Source organism: Salarias fasciatus, chromosome 19, assembly GCF_902148845.1.
Source record: "Salarias fasciatus chromosome 19, fSalaFa1.1, whole genome shotgun sequence".
Taxonomy (NCBI): Eukaryota; Metazoa; Chordata; class Actinopteri; order Blenniiformes; family Blenniidae; genus Salarias; species Salarias fasciatus.
The window spans coordinates 15259515-15276979 of NC_043763.1; the positions used below are offsets into that span (position 1 = coordinate 15259515).

Below are 17465 nucleotides of genomic sequence, written 5' to 3' on the forward strand. Positions count from 1 at the left end.
GGATAATAAAGACGGCATTATCTTTAATACAATGGTTGATTGAGAACAACATCAGTAACATCAGTTCCTCCTTATGTTTGATACACTGTCAGGCATGTGCCAGCATGTTCACGCCCATGAATGAGTTATTCTCTCCATACTCTTATTGTGTTATTTCAAACATTTGATGTCCCGACATTAAACACGTCACAGTACCCGGGTTATTAAACTGTCACATTTCTTTTACAACTCAGTGACAGCTGTGTTATTACAGAAACCTGTCAGACACATCATTTTAAAATTTCGCTGCCAAGAAGTACAACCAGCAAACATGATAGTGATTCAATCCTGTTTTCTGATGCGTTCAAACCAGTTTTCAGCACAGAAATTGAAGCTAATCTCTGCAGTTCAAAAGGTTTAGAATTCATGTTCATGCTTTTATTGGTGTGGGCTGTGAAGCAAAATTTACCTTCAATTGTGTCGTTGTGAAGTTCATTAACTCCGCCAGTGTTTTTTTTAAAGGTGGGACATTACTGCTCTTCAATGGCAGGAAACTGCAACAGTAACAGGCTGCCCCAAACGGAGCTCCAACACATCTAATTCTGCTGAAAGTACGATGATGCTCCCTTTTCGAAAGGAACTCAGACCACACAAGAAGGAGATTTAGTTGTCAAATCCTTTAAATTCAAAAGAGAACCGGCAAAGGCAAGACGCACCCCAAAGTACGATTACAAAGTCTGGTTACGAAATGAGCAACTGTTAAGATGCAGAGACAATCTGACAGCAAGGAGAAGATAGAATAATAACAAAGGAATTCAGTTGAGTCAGTTCAAGTGATCAGGATTACCACTCAGAAATGTGTCTACATTAAAGATCATTTTGAGAAATTGATGTTATTCTGATCATGTTACGACTGGCATACTTACAGCCGACTTACTTAGCCTACATGTTAAATCAGAGGCCATCCAAAGACAAATGAACCCATCCACCTTTTATAATCCTCAATTCCATCCCCAGTGGGACAAAAATGCCAATAGAAGCGGAGAAATGACATGCATGTAGCAACCCTGGGTTGACCTTGGATTACATAAATTTCCTCTAACAGCAAGAATGACTTTGTGTAGAAAGTCTGCTTGAGGGAATCCAGGCCAGATTCGCACAAACACACGTGATAAAAGTGGAGCCACAGTCACATCGCTGCAGCTTCACACACACACACACACACACACACACACACACACACACACACACACACACATACACACACACACACACGCACACACACACACACACACACACACACTGTGTGCCCGCCTACCTATCACAAACTGTTTACAACAATCTACCCACTGAACAACCCTGAAGAGAAACCAGAAGTCCCTTAAGTATTCCAGGAAATACACCAGACGGGGAAGTGAAGACATACAGTATATCACCATCGCTGTGATATTTTACCAAATCATGTTCACCAATCTGGAACTGAAGCAAATAAAAGGGAGCAGGGGGAATCATGTTTTCTTTTTCTTTTTTTCACTTGTAATAACTTGATTCTTTACGTCCTCATGACTGACTGATTTTCATGTAGGACAAGCACATGCAGCCCAACTTTGATTTGCATGTACTGAACATGTGTGCCTCTATTCTCCTGCACTCTGTTTGCTTGCTTTATGAACTCTGTACATGAACAAGCAGGCCGAGTTTTAAATGTCAGCTCTTTCAAGGAAAGCTCTCATCTGTCAGTCAGTGCTGGCTGCAGAGAAAACCTCAGGAGATAAAACAGCTTGTAAATTGACCCGAGGGCAGGATAATCCCACTTTCACAAAGAGTGCAAAGCTGGGAAGCCTGAAGAAAGGAGTCACTGCACTTCCCCGTGGAATAAAGTGACAGGATTAGTATTCATGCTATTATCTGCTGGGGCCTTCTAGTTAGATTCACATGTCTGTCATGAGGCACTCGTTTCTGCAGACGTGAGAAACATAATATTAAAATGGGAACAGAATACAGTGGTACACAAAAGAAAGGGATTTCTGTTGAAATTCTGTCATTTTACTCCACTGAGGTTGGTGTATGATGTGTTTCCAAGATGCTGTAAATAGAGGAATTTAGTGACATTTCAATTTATTTCACTTATATTTAAGAAATGATGTTCAGGTTTTGTGAAAAGATCTAATACAAATGTGGCCTCGAGACCTGACGTTTGATAAATGACCGATATTTAACACATTTACTCGAATCAAATTGATATAAATGGTCCTAATTCTCTCCTAACTGCTCATTTAGCAGCTCGCTTCATGCCGGGATGTCATTTTGTGTGAAACTACTTACAAATAATTACACACTTGACAGTGGTAATGTCAGTCAGTCGCTGGTGACAAGCTGTATGAACACAAAAAGAAGAATCAGGTCAGTTTTTACAGAGAGAGGTTTGTTGAAAGGATGACTGACAGCTGCTTGTGAATTTAAAAAGATGAATCTGAAAAAAAGTTAAAGCTTCGCTCTGGGTGGAGTCTGATAAGTTAAATGAAAATGTCTACTCACTGTAACCTGTGCGCTCTTAAATCCGTTACTACAAGACATTTTTCCTTGTTGTGTCTGCTTTTGTTATCCGGCATTTACTCATAAAATAAGTAAAGCAATGTTTATCTGTGGATTACACCACATTCATTATTCATTCAGGACATTTCGAAACACCTCTAGAGGTCCACAAATCTTCTCTCTCACTGTTGCAGCTGCTTTAACAGAAATATTGCAATGAAAACAAGATGTTGGCACATTTAGCTGTATTTTAATGGAATTTCTTTTTTTGCGATTGTACATTTAAAACCACATTCAAACAATATTACTTTACTTTGACAAGTAATACAAACTTGGAAAGTCCTTGGATACAGATGGCAGCGATAAAAAGGGTACATATATCTGAATGCTACGTCTTCCTGGAAATATTCAGCTCGCAGGATATCAGTGCTTCATGAGGAAATGCGAAGCTCAGACAGGATAAATAACTTGGAGACCTTGTCATCTTCCATGAAAACAACCATTGGTTCTCAGTCTGCCGTTGTGGTTTGGGAGATGATTTAAGAACAACTTCAGCACAGCTTCTCTTTTCCTTTTTTACGTCTGATTATTGTTCCGCAGATGTTTTCAGTACCGGTACTTTCCACTCTATTGTCACGTATGACTGCCCCTTTGGGATCAAGAGAGACTGAAAATATTTTCTGAAGTCTGTGTTAAATAATGTTATTATGAAGGAATAGTAAACAAAACTAAAATATAGACGAAAACTTATTCAGACAAACGTTGAAGGGGAAATCTACAGTTAATTTAATGATAATAAACTGAACATTACCTCAATAATAATAATGCGATTCATAATAATTGTTTGCAAGAAACTCACTCTGATAATTAAGAGAATAGCCTTTGTAATTTTTGAATTTAACTTGTAGTTCCACAGATTGAAAGAACAAATTATGTGTTTATGATATCAATCATTTCTTTGAAGAAAATGGTGTGATTCCAAGAATTCATGTTAACTTTGCTTCAAATAGTCTTAGAGATCAATCTTTAAAGATTCTGAAAGTTTTCTCACAGTCCAGGTATGTTTTTGAAGCCTGAAGCGTGGTGTTATAAGTCAAGGTGTTTTAAACAGTCCCAGTGTGAAGATTCTGGGTTTTACTGAAGAAACCTGAAGCTGCCACACCATGTATGTTTGAAAACTCCTAAAAAAATACAATTTAAAATAAGCTTTCCATTTCGTTTGCTTGAGATGATAAAGTTTGAATTTGTAATGTCATAATGTCAAAAACCATCATCATTCAGTGAGGAACATTGATAGAAGTTAGGCCATGATCGGAACACCCTCAGCACCAACACATCCCACAGCCCAGAACGAGATCCTGATCCTTTCACACAGTGATAGATCCACTGGTGCACGTTTTCCCTGAGCCTGCATGAATGCATTCTCGGGTCACCCAAACACTGAGGAATCTTGATAATGTCATAAAATGTACCTTTTGCAGCAGCTGCATCCCTGACTGCTATCAAGACAATTTGCTTTCACTGTCATGAGCACGCCTCATAAATCACAGACTTAATCCAGTAACAGTTTTTACTGCTCTTCATATCTATATAAAAGCTGTGTACGCTTCACTGACCTCATTATTTTCTCTCTGAAAATTACAGCCAGTGTAACTCTGGAGCTGTCTGACACGTTCTACACCACTCATGCGTAAAGTCACAAATTGAAATGTTTAATTTCCATAAACTCAGCTGAAGAGGAGTAACCATTCTTTGCGTTCTGTGTGCAAACAATGATGTGTGTCCCACATGTTTGAGACATAGTTTTGGAAATGCAAGCTTGAAAGATTGAGTTTCACTCACAGCATGCACATGCAGCTCTCTCTGTTTTACATATAGCAGAGGAGACCTGGAGCACAAGCCGGGTCCTGTTCAGGCTGCTGGAGCCCCTGCTGTATACACACATGAAGGAGCAGGTTTAGCCTTTAAATACCATTCTTCCACATCAGACGCTCATTTGTCTGTCACTGCAGGCTCTGCGCAGCTCCTCAGAGAAGAAAAAACTTGCAAGAAATCCAAAAGGGAGGGCTGATCTCAGTAAACAAGGCATGTTGTAATTTCCAAATAATTTCAGTAAAATAAGAAATGTCAGGTCATGAGAATTTCTGCAAGACTGAGCAAGTAACGCAGGATTTAAGGCTTTAGCCCAATAAAGCAATTAAATTGAAAGTACCCCAGGGTTTATTGATTTGCATATGAAATAAATTGGCTGCTTTGAGAAAGTTCGATCGTTTCTGACAATATCAGTGATCATCTTAGTGTCACAAAAGTTAATTTTATCAAAGTTTTTAGTGGTCAAATATTTTGTCAGCTTTATTGCAAACTAGTCTTTTTAAAAACAGACCCAACATGAGCTTTCATTCTATCTAGCATGTGACTGAAGGTTAGTGATCATATTCCTGAAAAGTGAAACTGCAGCTTATCTCCACACTGATCGTCACCCCTCTGGGCCCTTCCACGAAGCCCCTGAACCCCGGCTGCTCTCTGAATGCCGCAGCACTGCTTCTGTTATGTTCAGTTATAAGTAGGCCAAGTACAGAGGAATGGTTTTCCTAAGGGGATCAATAAAGTCAGTTCAACTAGATTGAAGCCTTTTAGTTTAACTTAAAAATTTCCAGGCAACTTGCTACACTTTTACTAGCATAATATGTTGACTTTTTTTTTTTTACCCTTTTTCAGGGAATTTTAAATTACCACCATGCCACAGTCAAAACAGTCAAATATTCCAAGAAATTTAAATGGGTTATTCATTATCTTACTTAAGCCGATAATTAGGTGCACGTTTCCTTGAAAACAGGGGAGGGTCAGCATATCCTGAGGCCTTTGGTATGGTTTTCTAGTTTCAGCTTGAGATACAGATCTGCTCTCGATCGCTATCAGCTGCAGAAGACACACCGACTGCACATTGACACGACTTAACTCCACTTACGGACCACAATTTACATTATTCACGGTCACGTTCACGCGTTCAAACGCATATTCATGCATACGGAGTGACAGCTGCGATGCGATGCGCTTGTGCAAGAGAATAACTTGGGCTTCAGTGTCTTGTCCGAAGGCGTTTCATTTTAAAGGATGTAAGATGACTGCACTGATGCAATGTCACCTGAGCTTAAGCCACACTCCCATCAGGGAAAACTATAACTCTTCTTCCTGCCTTTGAGCACCCTTTCTGAATTGTTGTGTGTCACATTGAAAAAAATGGACTGTCTGTGAGGTGGAGGACAGTCAAGTGTCCTGAGTGACGTCCCCCTCTCACGTGCATGAACCACAGCTTTACCTGGTTTGGATTCGTATACACAGGCCAGTGATTTTTTTTTTTTTTTTTTTGCCTACCTTGCCATGTTTCGGCTGCCAAGCTGCCTTCCTCAGAAGTGTGAAGCCTTCTGAGGAAGGCCGAAACAAGCCGAAACATATCAAGGTAGGCAAAAAAAAAAAAAAAAAAAAATCACTGGCCTGTGTATACGAATCCAAACCATGAATACAAAAAAACACACCTGTTGTGTGACTGAAATGTAGGCGATCGTCACTGTTTCTAGTCCCAACAAACACACGATGCTGCGATACATCTCTCTAATTTATCCTTTACTAATTATCAGATGTGTACATAATGCTTGTTTCTCAAAAAAAAAAAAAAAAAGTGATTCACCAACCTGCAAATCTAAATGTAAAACCAATATTTCAAGTTCAGTTAGTTGAGCTGCTGTTTTTTTTTCTTCTTCATTCAACTTGCTGCCTTGTTTTCAGTGTCGTAACAGCGTCACACATTTTAAAGGCTCCAGATACGGAAAGCACAGGTGGGGGTTTGTTCACATGTAAATTACATGTCTGTGTGAGGAGTATGAAGATTCTGGTGGCCTCGGGCAGTTCCAGGTATTATATAAGCATGGGGGGCCCTGTAACTCTCGCCAGCTAGTCTGCCCTCCCTCAGCGGCGCTGCACACCTGCTCTCCGTCTCAGCTCAGTCAGGAGGTAAGATCTTTTTTAAATCTTGGAATAAGTTCAAATTTCATTAACAACATCCAGCAAATCTGCATATTGCCTGCTGCAGGGTGAATAGTCAGCTCCTGTTAACATGAAGGGTTCCTAAATATTTTGTTTCTGGGTATTCTTATGAGGGCACACTTCACCTCTTTAACATTTTATTGAAACTCTAGATTGTAGTTCAACACAGCATATCTCCAAACAGAGACCAAACTCTGCAGAGATGCCTCCTCCCGGTGTGTGTCTGAACATCATGGGCTCCCGTAGCAAGAGCGAAGGTTACGGGGGCATCGCCAACCCGGAGAAGTTCTTAAACCAGGACTACCAGCATCTGAAACAGTACTGCCTCATCAAAGGCGTGCGGTACATCGACGACATGTTCCCACCTGACAGGAGGTCCATCGGTCAGGGGATTCTGAGCCCCTCGGACCTGAACCGGGTGGAGTGGCTGAGACCAGCGGTACGTCCTGTAGATGTGATCCTGACTGTTCCAACCGGCTGCCAGACTTAAGTAAAAGTTGGAGAAAGGTCCCCAAGTGAAGAATTTGCTTCCCACAGTCCGACAGTCTCAGTGGATGTGTACAGACACACATTTGTAGCTGTGCAAATTTAAATGACACACCGCTTGAGGTCCTGCCTCAAAACAATACACTCACGCGCATTTTCCCATCTCACTTCCAAGAAATCTTTCTCATTTCTTTCAGGAAAGGTTGTCTCAAACAAACAAAGACAACTTTCAGCGTGCTGTTGTTATTGATGTGCGTGCATCAAGAGTATGCAAAGTATACAGGAATTAAGTGGTATAAAGAGGCTTTGGATGCTATATTTAAGGCATTAAAAGACATGCTGGTCGATAATCGTTTAGGATTATCTAATGCAATGATAATCCCCTGATAAAAGTTTCGTCTTCGCTTTAGAGTTGATTGTTCAACAGAACAACGATTGTAAATCTTTACTTTTCGACAGAAAGTTTCTTACTGAGCAATGTTGTTCGGACTTTAGCCTTTGAATTCAGATCAGGGGTGTCAAGCATACAGCTCATGAGGCAAAAACAGTCCTACAATATAAAGAGAGGTTTCAGCCATAGTCCCGATGTGCACGTTGTGTGTCACTGGTGCGCCCTGGAACTGAATAGCACACTCATATGAGACTTTTTCAAAATAGAGTTGTACTTCTTTGCACTTAAATGAAGGAAAGTTTTGAAGATGTTAATTATATCTCAAATCAACTGAATCAGGTCTTTTGTTGTATGTCTTAGTTGTTAATTTATTGCTTGGCCAACTGCTCCAGCCTTCTCGGGATCGCATTAGACTAAAATAAAATGAGTCTCACACCTCTATTTCAGAGAGAAGTGACTGTATTAACATCAAAAATGCATTGCCTCATCAGCTCTCCCCTGATTTCAGAAAATTGCCCCCAACCCGTCCTTCGTGCTCGATGGGATCTCCAGGTTTGACTTCGGTCAAGGACTGGTTGGTACGGTGGATTTTTCCTTCTTCGTGAAAGATTTTACTGCTGGACATCTCCGAGCTTCTGATGACTGTGTGACTACATTTGAACAGGAAATTGCTGGTTTCTGGCATCTATTGGAGCTTTGACCTTCCAGAATGACATCCTCGGGCACGTTGTCCCTCTTGATCAAGCTTTTGATGAGAACTACTGCGGCCTTTTCCACTTCAGGGTAAATAACAACAACACAACTGTTATTCTGGTTGTACTTTTGAACCAAACATCCATTTTCTGTCACACTTTGAAACTATCAACAAAGTTTGATGCAATGTGAAAATACTTCTGCGATTTAGAAAAGTTATTGAAAATGTATTCAAACAGAACATTTACCATCTTGCCGTCTCTTCTTCCTCAGTTTTGGAGGTTCGGCAGGTGGGTGGACGTTTTGATTGATGACAAGCTGCCCACAATCAACGGCAGACTGATCTTTGTTCACTCTAAAGATCCTAATGAGTTCTGGCCTGCCCTGATGGAAAAGGCCTACGCTAAGTAAGAGAATTTAAGTCCCTTATTTATCAAACGTGGATGAATTTGATCGTGCATTTGTACAATGATGCTGTTTGCACTGGTTTCAGGGTCTGTGGGTCGTACACTGACATGAATGCTGGAACTCCAGCGGAGGCTATGATGGACTTCACCGGTGGTATTCACATGTGTGTTGACCTGTCCAGTCCGCCCCATAACCTGTGGCAGCTGATGTGCAGAGCTGGCAAGTCCAGCACTCTGATGGGCTGCGGTACTCCTCAGGGTGTGAGTGAACATATATACAAAAAAGCAACATGGAATGATAACTTATCTAGTTTGGGTAAAATAGAAAAGAAATCCCAGCTTCATATTAGTTGACCCGCTAACTATCCTTGTAATAACGGGATACTGACAAACCTTAAGTCTTAAAACTGGGGTATTGTTAGTGTGATTTTTTTTTCCAAATTTTATTATCAGTCCCATTGAGACACAGTGGTCTCTTTTGCAAGAGAAGGGTGACCAAGACAGCAGCTTTAAACATTGTATGTTTCGAGTATTAGAACAGAGCCCACATAAATTACAAATCAGATGACATAAAAACAAATACAGACAAATCAGAGCAATAAGGGTAATTAAATGTGAAGCAGGAGCAAGAAGAGTATGATACAATAATTTAGCATCAGGGACGTTTCTGCCAAGTGTGTTCATTGATGCTGAACACGATTGGGCCCAAAACAGAGCCCTGAGGCGCAACAACCAACTGCTTGATTTGATGGATCAATATCTGACAACCGAATCAACATAGAATGTTCCACAGTGTCAAATGCCTTGGAGAGGTCAATAAAGAGGGCTGTGCAGAATTTTTTGATATCCAGCGACTCTATAAGATCATTTGTGGCTTTCAGGGAAGCTGTAATAATACTATGCTGTTTCCCAAAGATAAATTGATGTGGTGAGAGAATACTGATTGTTTGGTGAAAGTCCTTCAACTGATCATTTATCAACATTACAAGGACCTCTGACAAAATTCAGAACTTGGAAATTGATCGATTGCTGTCATAACTGCAAAAGATTTATTACAAAGTAGAGAATGACTCTCACCTGTTGACAATATCAATCATAAAAGACTGCTTAAAGCAATGCCTTATTGTTTCTTATCATTATTATTATCATATTGGCAAGTGATTGCAAACTTATTTTTGATGTTTTTCCAAGGCAATTTTTGAAGTATCTTTGTTCACAACCTCTGTGAAGAAATTGGCAGCCACATCAATTGCTTCACGACAGTACACCCCATAAAGTGGTCATATCCTGCAGGGACTCTCCACCGGCCGTATAATAATAACTCAAAGCTGTAAACGTGCAGAGGATCAAATAGAAAGTTGGCAACATTCATTTATAGCATGAGATTTCAAGTGTAAACTTTTTTTTTTCCCGTCCCGTAGGAAACGTCTGCAAACACAGTCATGCAGAATGGACTGGTCCAGGGCCATGCCTACACTGTGACTGGGGTCAAACAGGTGGGGTACTACACTAGTAATGAAAAAAGAAAAAGAATAAAAAACTGTAACGTTGCTAATTGTGATATTGAAAAACACACCAACTGAAGATATTATCAAAGTTATAACTCTGATTGATTAACACTGATTTTCAGTGTCACTAGGCAGCGTTTGTGGCACCAGATATTCATGTACTCACTGTGTCAAACATACATAGTTTGAACATAAACACACTGATCATGTTTCCAGGTTGACCGAGACACAGCGGCATTATTTCACAGCAGACTTGAGAGCTTGACTTTTTCAGCATTTCTTGCGGTTTTTCAAATGATTTGTTGAATTTTTAGATTTATGCTCCACAGTAATGATGGCTTGTCTTGTGATAATTGCTGGTTAGCTTATGACTCGAGAGAAAACAGTGAACCTGGTGCGTTTATGGAACCCCTGGGGCAAAGGAGAGTGGAGCGGAGCCTGGAGTGATAAGTATGCACATTCTCCCTGTGTGACGCAAAAAGTCAAAATGTTGCATTGTGTGTTTTGTTTTTGTCATACTGACATGTTCATTGATGATCTGTTCGATCATTCACAATAATACTCTTTGTTGTACGGTAGATGTGCCTGTATGTGCTGCACAGGTCACACAGGAAAGGATTAAGGTCGTTTCCAGGAAATGTCGAAGAGGCCTGTCACGTTGTCTTCTGAAAGTCGATCTCTGCCTGTTCTAAACTGGTTTTGCCTGCTACTGAGACATAATCTCTTGTTGGCCTCGGGTCCAGCTTTAAAATTTGCATATATTGTGTGTTGAGTTTTCTGTGTAGCCTGTCTTTGCATGTCTAAACTGCAGAAGAGACCTTGTCAGATTTGTCACTTAAATAAACTGTTTCAAAGGTCCCCTCTGTGGCAGAACGTGAGTCCTCAGGACCGGGAAATGTGTCTGTCAGTGGCTGATGACGGAGAGTTTTGGTGTGTAAGACACAGTTCCTCCCCTCTACAACATTCATATTACACATGAGTGATTAATATTTAGGCTTTAGATACTCACATCTCTTGCACTTGGTCCCAAAAGGATGAATATGGAAGACTTCTGTGAGTTCTACACAGATCTTGACATCTGTGGTTTGAGTCCAGACTTCCTGGAGAGCGACTCTGGTTGCCCCTGGAAGACCTCCATGTACGAGGGCCGATGGGTAGCAGGAACCACTGCTGGAGGCTGCATGAATAACAAAGGTTTATATGCATGTCATAATCGCCTGATATTGAGTGTTTTGCTTCTGATGTATCTGCATTCATAAATTCGTCTGATGTCTTGTTTCTATTTTCATCATTCAGACAGTTTCTGGACCAATCCACAATATCGAATCAAGATCCGTGGTGAATGTTCTGGGAAGGAGTGTGACAAAAACTTGCTGGTGTCTCTCATGCAAAAGCCCGACAAGAGGAACAGACGCCTGGTGCAAAGCCTCCACATTGGATTCTCTTTGTTTGAGGTAAGTACCGTTCTGACTGTTCACTAAATATAAGAATAGATTTTTTTTTTTTTTTTTTTTTTACATTTTCTATTGTAATGTTGAAGACTTCTTAATTGACTTCACTTCATTTTGTTTCCCAATATGAAATGATTTCCCACGATGTCTTTCAAGATCACCGAGCAAGTAGGAATTCTGTTTTTTCATCCTTCTTATTCACATACTGTAGTCTACCATCTTTTTACACCGACGACTAAACTAACATCACTTTCCTGTCTACCTGCAGTACAAGGAGCAGAAGGGGAAGTTCCCGGCTTCGTTCTTCAGCAGACACTCGCCCGTTGCCCAAACTGCGACCTACATGAACGCCCGCGAGGTGATCGAGTTTCTCTTTTTGAAGCCCGGTGAATACCTGATCGTGCCGTCTACCTTCAACGCCAACGAGACCGCCTCCTTCATCCTGACCATCTACTCGAAAGCAGAGACCCAGTGCTAGTATGTTCATACTATCGGCGTAGAAAAACAACAGATCGATGATCGAAGTATAATAGTATTTATCACTGATGCCTTATATGTGGAAACAAAATCTGTCATTTTTCCTCTTCCTCAGTGAGAATTCTGCTGAATACAGGTTTGAGCAAGTTGAAAAGGTAACACAATCACACTGATGTTTATATTACTTTTACTCCTGCCCTGTTACATGCTGGTACTTGTACTTTATTGCTTTTCACTGATTTAATTCACAGCCAAAGATCATTAAAAATTCTGGGGAGGACGACAATAGGAAGAAATTATTCCGCCAGTACTCCGATAAGGTAATTCTTAGCAAATGCGTGTATCGCTTGCATTGTTTTAACTGAGTTGAAGATTATTTCCATCTGTAAGTCTATTTAATTTCAAATATTTCTGTTAATGAAGCTGTTTTCTTAAAGCTAGAATATTATGAAGCAGTGCAATAATAGTAGCTTTTAGTTGTGCAAACCTACAGCTAATTCACTCGTGTTACCTTTGACAGCTTCTTTTTTTCAATTGAAACTGGGGTTGAACATGAGCAAAAACACAACTAAAATGACAACGTCTAATTATATAATACGTCCTGTGTGTGTGGTAAGCTATATATAATGTACAATTAGAAATACACCAAGCTGCATTTTAAGTAGTGGTTTAATGTTCCAGTTTGAGGAAGTGGACGCTGAGCAGCTCCAGGAGCTTCTGAACGGAAAGATCCTGAAAGGTTCGGACCATGGCACTGATGCCAAAGACATTCAAACTCATGCAAAAACTCTCCCAGAGTCTCCAATTTTACTTACTAAAAACCCATTTTCTTTTTCAGGTCACCTGAAATCTGGATTCAGTATCGATGCCTGTCGCAGCATGGTGGCTCTGATGGACGTATCCTGTTGTGACACGAGACATTCCTCATAACTCCCACACAGCGTTACTCTGCTGGAGGTGGTGAAATGTTAAAGAGAGTGTTTGCCATACCTGTTTTTACGTGAAATATTTACAAGTGTACATGAAAGCAAACCTTCTCACTCTTGTTGACACAATACAGTCGTATTGAAGGTCAGGAGAAGACGTGAAGCTTAGTTGCCTTAACGTCAAACAGACATCGATCACAGGGAAACTGAACAGTGAGGAATTTGTCCGCCTCTGCAACAAAGTGGAAAAATACAAGGTAAACAAATCCTGGCCAGTTGAAGCATTGATGTATATGCATATAAATATAGACAGAATGACTTTTCTGATTATTGTTATGTGTGTTTCTCTACCACCAGGGCATTTTCTTCCTCACTGACGTCTCAAAGACAGGAACTCTGTCGCTGAGGGAGCTGAGAAATGCCTTCATAGCTTCAGGTATAATAAATCCAAGAACAGTTTATTCATCCTGAGGAAGATAACCCTATCAGGAACACTCCCTGAAAAAGGTTTCATCAGAAATAATACAAAGATGGTAATACAAAGAAAATACAACTGAAACATTTCAAACTTAGTTTTATCAGCTCTTAAAACCATGGGACAGTAATAAGCAATGGTTTCCTAAAGAAAGACAAATACTTTGAGATGTTTCAGCAATTCCTTCCATTCTGAAGCAAATCCATCATCCAGCCTTCAGAGATGATTTCTGTGGGGTGCTGTTTGTATGTTTGATTGATTGTTGTTTAACTGCTGAAACTAATTACGAAGTTTTTGAGATTCTTTCTTTCTGTTTCCCAACAGCGCTTGAAAAGTTTTCACTGAGAAAATGTAGAATTTTACCGAACTGAATTGAATTGGTGTCGTTATTTTTGACAGTAAGAAAGAAATATTGAATAAGAAATATGTTAAACCACACAACAACAACAATAATGCTCAAAAAGGAGTAGGAAGAAGTACTAATAAATTCCAACCCCCTTCTTATATAGGTTGTATTCAATGTATTGTGTTTATCCAACATTTAAGGTACAGCATTGCTGAAAAGTAGGACTTTTTACTCTACAGGTATAAAGGGATCATACCGCACACCAGGTTTTAGTAAAAATAACTGCAAATGGTGAAAATGTTGCATAGCCTTGCCAAATGTATGGGATTACTGGAAAACCTCTTTGCGTGTGTTTTCCAGGAATGGGCGTCTGCGATGAAATGCTCAATCTGATGGCCCTGCGCTACGGCGCCTCCTCTGGACACATGACTCTGGAGAGCTTCATCAGTCTCATCATTCGCTTGGACTGCATGCAGAGTGAGTACATTCAAAGAGGGTGAAGGGTCACAGCAGATACAGTATGTCGGCATAAAATATGCGGTAATATTAAAACTGAATATGTTGACATCTTATTCCTGTGTTGCTCAACAGAAATCTTCACAAGGATGTGTCGTGGAGAACAAATGAGTCTTCAGCACTCTGAGGTAATGAAGTCACCAAGTTACCTCTGTGTTTTTTTTTTACTTTTCTCCTGACATGGTAGTTAATTTAGACCCTATTTACACAACAATATTTGACTGAAAATACGTTGGATTTTGCGTTTTCATTTCAGAAAATGTTCATGATTAACAAACTAAAGTTTGAAATTGTTGTAACAGAGAAAATGATATAGTTTCCATGTGGGGCTGCTGGTGGTTACTGTGTTTTAGATAATCCAGCCACCCATGTACACATACAATCAAATGTATGATGTTGACATTCAAACTCCTTTAACCTATCTTCTGTCACCATCGAAGCTCACTAAGTATCTGCTGGATGAAACAGATGTGATCCAGATGATTGTGTAGTGTTGTATTATAGGAACAGTTGTAGTTCAAGTCTTTGGACACTTGGTGGCAGTGGCACAAGTTCGACCAGCTTATCACTGAGTAGAAAGGGTTTCTTGAAATCAGCAAGTTTTCCGCGCACTTCTTCTTTTTGTCGATCTCAAGTTAAAATATTCACGACGAGGAGAAACTACATGGGACACCATGTAGCGGAGTAAATGGAAAACCTGAACAAAGGCAAGAGCATGGAAGACAACTTATTTGTGAATCACCAAAATGGCATCAAGTCTGCATCATTTCTTAAAAATAAATGGATACAGGGAAGCTGGCAGGGGTCCATTTTGCTTGTTTAAGACCTGGAAAGTTAAAAAAGTCGGTCTTAAATGTGGTAAAATTGGTCGTATTTAGAAAGTGTACATGGGGTTAGTCAGCAGCTTTAACGACAGACAGGGAAGCTGCACAAACATCATGGAGGTAATTATGTTGGAGTAATGATGATGATTAGAGGAAATGTCTGTTTTATCTAGCCTCAAGGAACAAGATATACAAACTAAATATACAATTATGCAACATTGATGGTTGATGGGACAAAGATGGATGAAAATGACTTTTCAGAAACAATGGTCTGAACCAGTGCCATACCCATTGTTTCTGAAAAGTTGTTTTTTGTTTTTGCGTGGGGACGGAGAATGACTGCTTTCACAAAGTGACGTTGTCAGTGGCTCCAAAGGCCAACTTCATGTAAACAAACAGCCAAAACACAAAGAGAGTTTTCTGTTTTCGCTTGTCGTATAAACAGGGCCGTAGACCTAAGTGTCATTTTCTGGATATATTCGCTGCACTGCTTTACTGAGCTGTCTGTGTCTTTGTATTTCCAGTGGATGGCCATCTCCATGTACACTTAGTGGAGTGGAGAGGTTGGACGCACGCTCATCGGAGAGAAAAAAAGAAAGTGCTTCCTTCAAACTGTGCCGTGTAAACAAGGCGCCGTCCTCTGTGCATGTTTCTTCCATGCAACTGATCATGTAGTCAAAGGAAACAGTGTATCCTCTTATATGTGAAACCTTATTCAGTGGCATGTTGACTTTCAGCTTTGTTATGTTATTTGAGTGCCAGTGTTCATGATCTGAAATGTACATGCTTATAAAGTCCAGATTTTGTACCAACATAAAGTTATGTGCTTGGCATGCATTCTGACTGAACATTTTTAAGATGGAAATAATAAAACTCAATGTGAATATTCAGGGCAGGTCTGTACACATTGATATTGTGCTTGGATGTGACAAGCTGGCTGCAATTTCTTTCTCTTTATATCAGAGTCTCTCATAAAGATTTTCTATGCATAAAGACCTGAGTAAATCAGTCCTCCCTCAGAAATCTGTGTATTTTACTGTCTTTCTTTCTTTTTTAATGTTTGCTGGAGGTTAGAGTGAATGCTTTGAGATTATGACCACTGAGAGTGATACTGAAAATGTCTTTTTTGTTGCAGAAGGAATCTTGGTCATGATGAACATTTCCATGACATTTGATGGTTTTTCATTTTTTTTGGAAAATACTTCACAAGTTTTAGAAAATCCTTGCATTAATTTCTTTCTCTACTGGGCTGACCAGTTCTTGCATCTATTTAAATCGCTGCAGTAGCTGCATGAGGGTGTTTTAATGCATTCCAACACCTGCGTACATAGATTTTAAAACATTGAAAAACACATTAAATGTTATTTATATACACTGCTATGCAACCAGAAACAGAATGTATCAAACCAAAATATGGCGACGATTAACATTGCTAAAGCTTTTTTGAGATGGGAAATGGATATAAACGTAGCCCGAAGCCTCATTTTGGGATTTATTATCTTGGACCAGTTGTGCACTAGTCCACAAAAGACGCCAATGTTCCAGGCGATGCATCTCAGCCTGTGAAAGAGGTACGATCGCACCGACAGGCTCACTGGAACAGCTCAGCTGCTAGCTTTAGGTCAAAACAAACTGCAAGACTCTGTGGCTGGCAGTTAAAGCATTGAAATTAGTTTCCGAATTTGTTAAGACAAAAAGAGATTTGTGGAAGTTTTATTAAAAAAAAAAAAAAAAATGTTGATTACTCCAAAGATTATGTTTTCACAGCCTGTCCTGCTCAAGATGAATTCAAAAGAGAATAAGCATCTTTTAAAACTAATGAATGAGTTTATTTTTCCAAACTGCATTATATCAGAGGGATCATTCCAGATATTTGAACTGCCAGTAATTTAAATATAACGATGATTAATTGCAATTTTAAAATAAACCAATAGTGCAAAACAGTCTGTGGACCAGGTCAAACAGTTTCTGGACTTTCACTTCATGGATACCATTACCAAGAGGTTTTATTCTTAAAGCGAAGCTCATAAATGCTCCGTTTGTACAGTTGGAGTTACAGTAATCTGGTGTGAGAGAATTAGCAGTGATTTTTTTTTCCTGGTGCTGGTGGAATCATTGCAAAGGAAAGATAAGTGTCATTGTAGCCTGTGGTAAAAAAAACTCAGCAGCAGTGAAACTACATGGATGTACAGCAGGTCTGCAGAATATTACTTGTAATCCTTATAGCAAATCACACCTGAGCATCTTGCATTGGTTCCAAATAGCTGCACACTGTGTTTATGTTCCTCCACCATGTTTTACTGAGTTCTGTTTCATGGCCTATAAATGAACTGATGTGCTGCTTTCCGACACAGCTCTACTTTTGACCATAAAGCCTTATTTTCTTTCTTTCTTTCTTTCTTTCTTT

The 17465-nt window shown here is 39.8% G+C and overlaps 1 protein-coding gene across 3 annotated transcripts; it reads left to right on the forward strand.

Annotated features, from left to right (window-relative positions):
• The first annotated feature begins 6359 nt into the window (after positions 1 to 6359).
• Positions 6360 to 16183, forward strand: LOC115406751 (calpain-1 catalytic subunit-like). Of its 3 annotated transcripts, XM_030116968.1 has the most exons (22): positions 6365 to 6525; positions 6743 to 6997; positions 7944 to 8013; positions 8100 to 8218; positions 8402 to 8535; positions 8622 to 8796; positions 9957 to 10031; positions 10408 to 10493; positions 10899 to 10973; positions 11077 to 11237; positions 11340 to 11497; positions 11651 to 11662; positions 11763 to 11971; positions 12087 to 12126; positions 12223 to 12291; positions 12653 to 12710; positions 12810 to 12868; positions 13086 to 13154; positions 13255 to 13333; positions 14079 to 14195; positions 14310 to 14362; positions 15583 to 16183. In XM_030116968.1, the coding sequence occupies exons 2-22, from the start codon at positions 6761 to 6763 to the stop codon at positions 15607 to 15609; spliced, it is 2082 nt and encodes a 693-aa protein (XP_029972828.1). In that variant the 5' UTR covers positions 6365 to 6525; positions 6743 to 6760; the 3' UTR covers positions 15610 to 16183. The 3 variants fall into 3 exon arrangements, with proteins under 3 accessions (XP_029972829.1, XP_029972827.1, XP_029972828.1); XM_030116967.1 differs by having other exon boundaries at positions 6363 to 6525; positions 12653 to 12868; XM_030116969.1 differs by lacking the exons at positions 13255 to 13333; positions 14079 to 14195; positions 14310 to 14362; positions 15583 to 16183 and having other exon boundaries at positions 6360 to 6525; positions 12810 to 12928; positions 13032 to 13099.
• Positions 16184 to 17465: the final 1282 nt, after the last annotated feature.

What these genes read in the sequence shown, in the direction of transcription:
- LOC115406751 (XM_030116967.1), top strand. Translation starts at nt 6,761, where the DNA reads ATGCCTCCTCCCGGTGTGTGTCTGAACATCATGGGCTCCCGTAGCAAG. An exon ending in TGGAGTGGCTGAGACCAGCG is followed by an intron (nt 6,998 to 7,943) that starts GTACGTCCTGTA and finishes CCCTGATTTCAG; the next exon opens with AAAATTGCCCCCAACCCGTC. An exon ending in CTTCGGTCAAGGACTGGTTG is followed by an intron (nt 8,014 to 8,099) that starts GTACGGTGGATT and finishes ACATTTGAACAG; the next exon opens with GAAATTGCTGGTTTCTGGCA.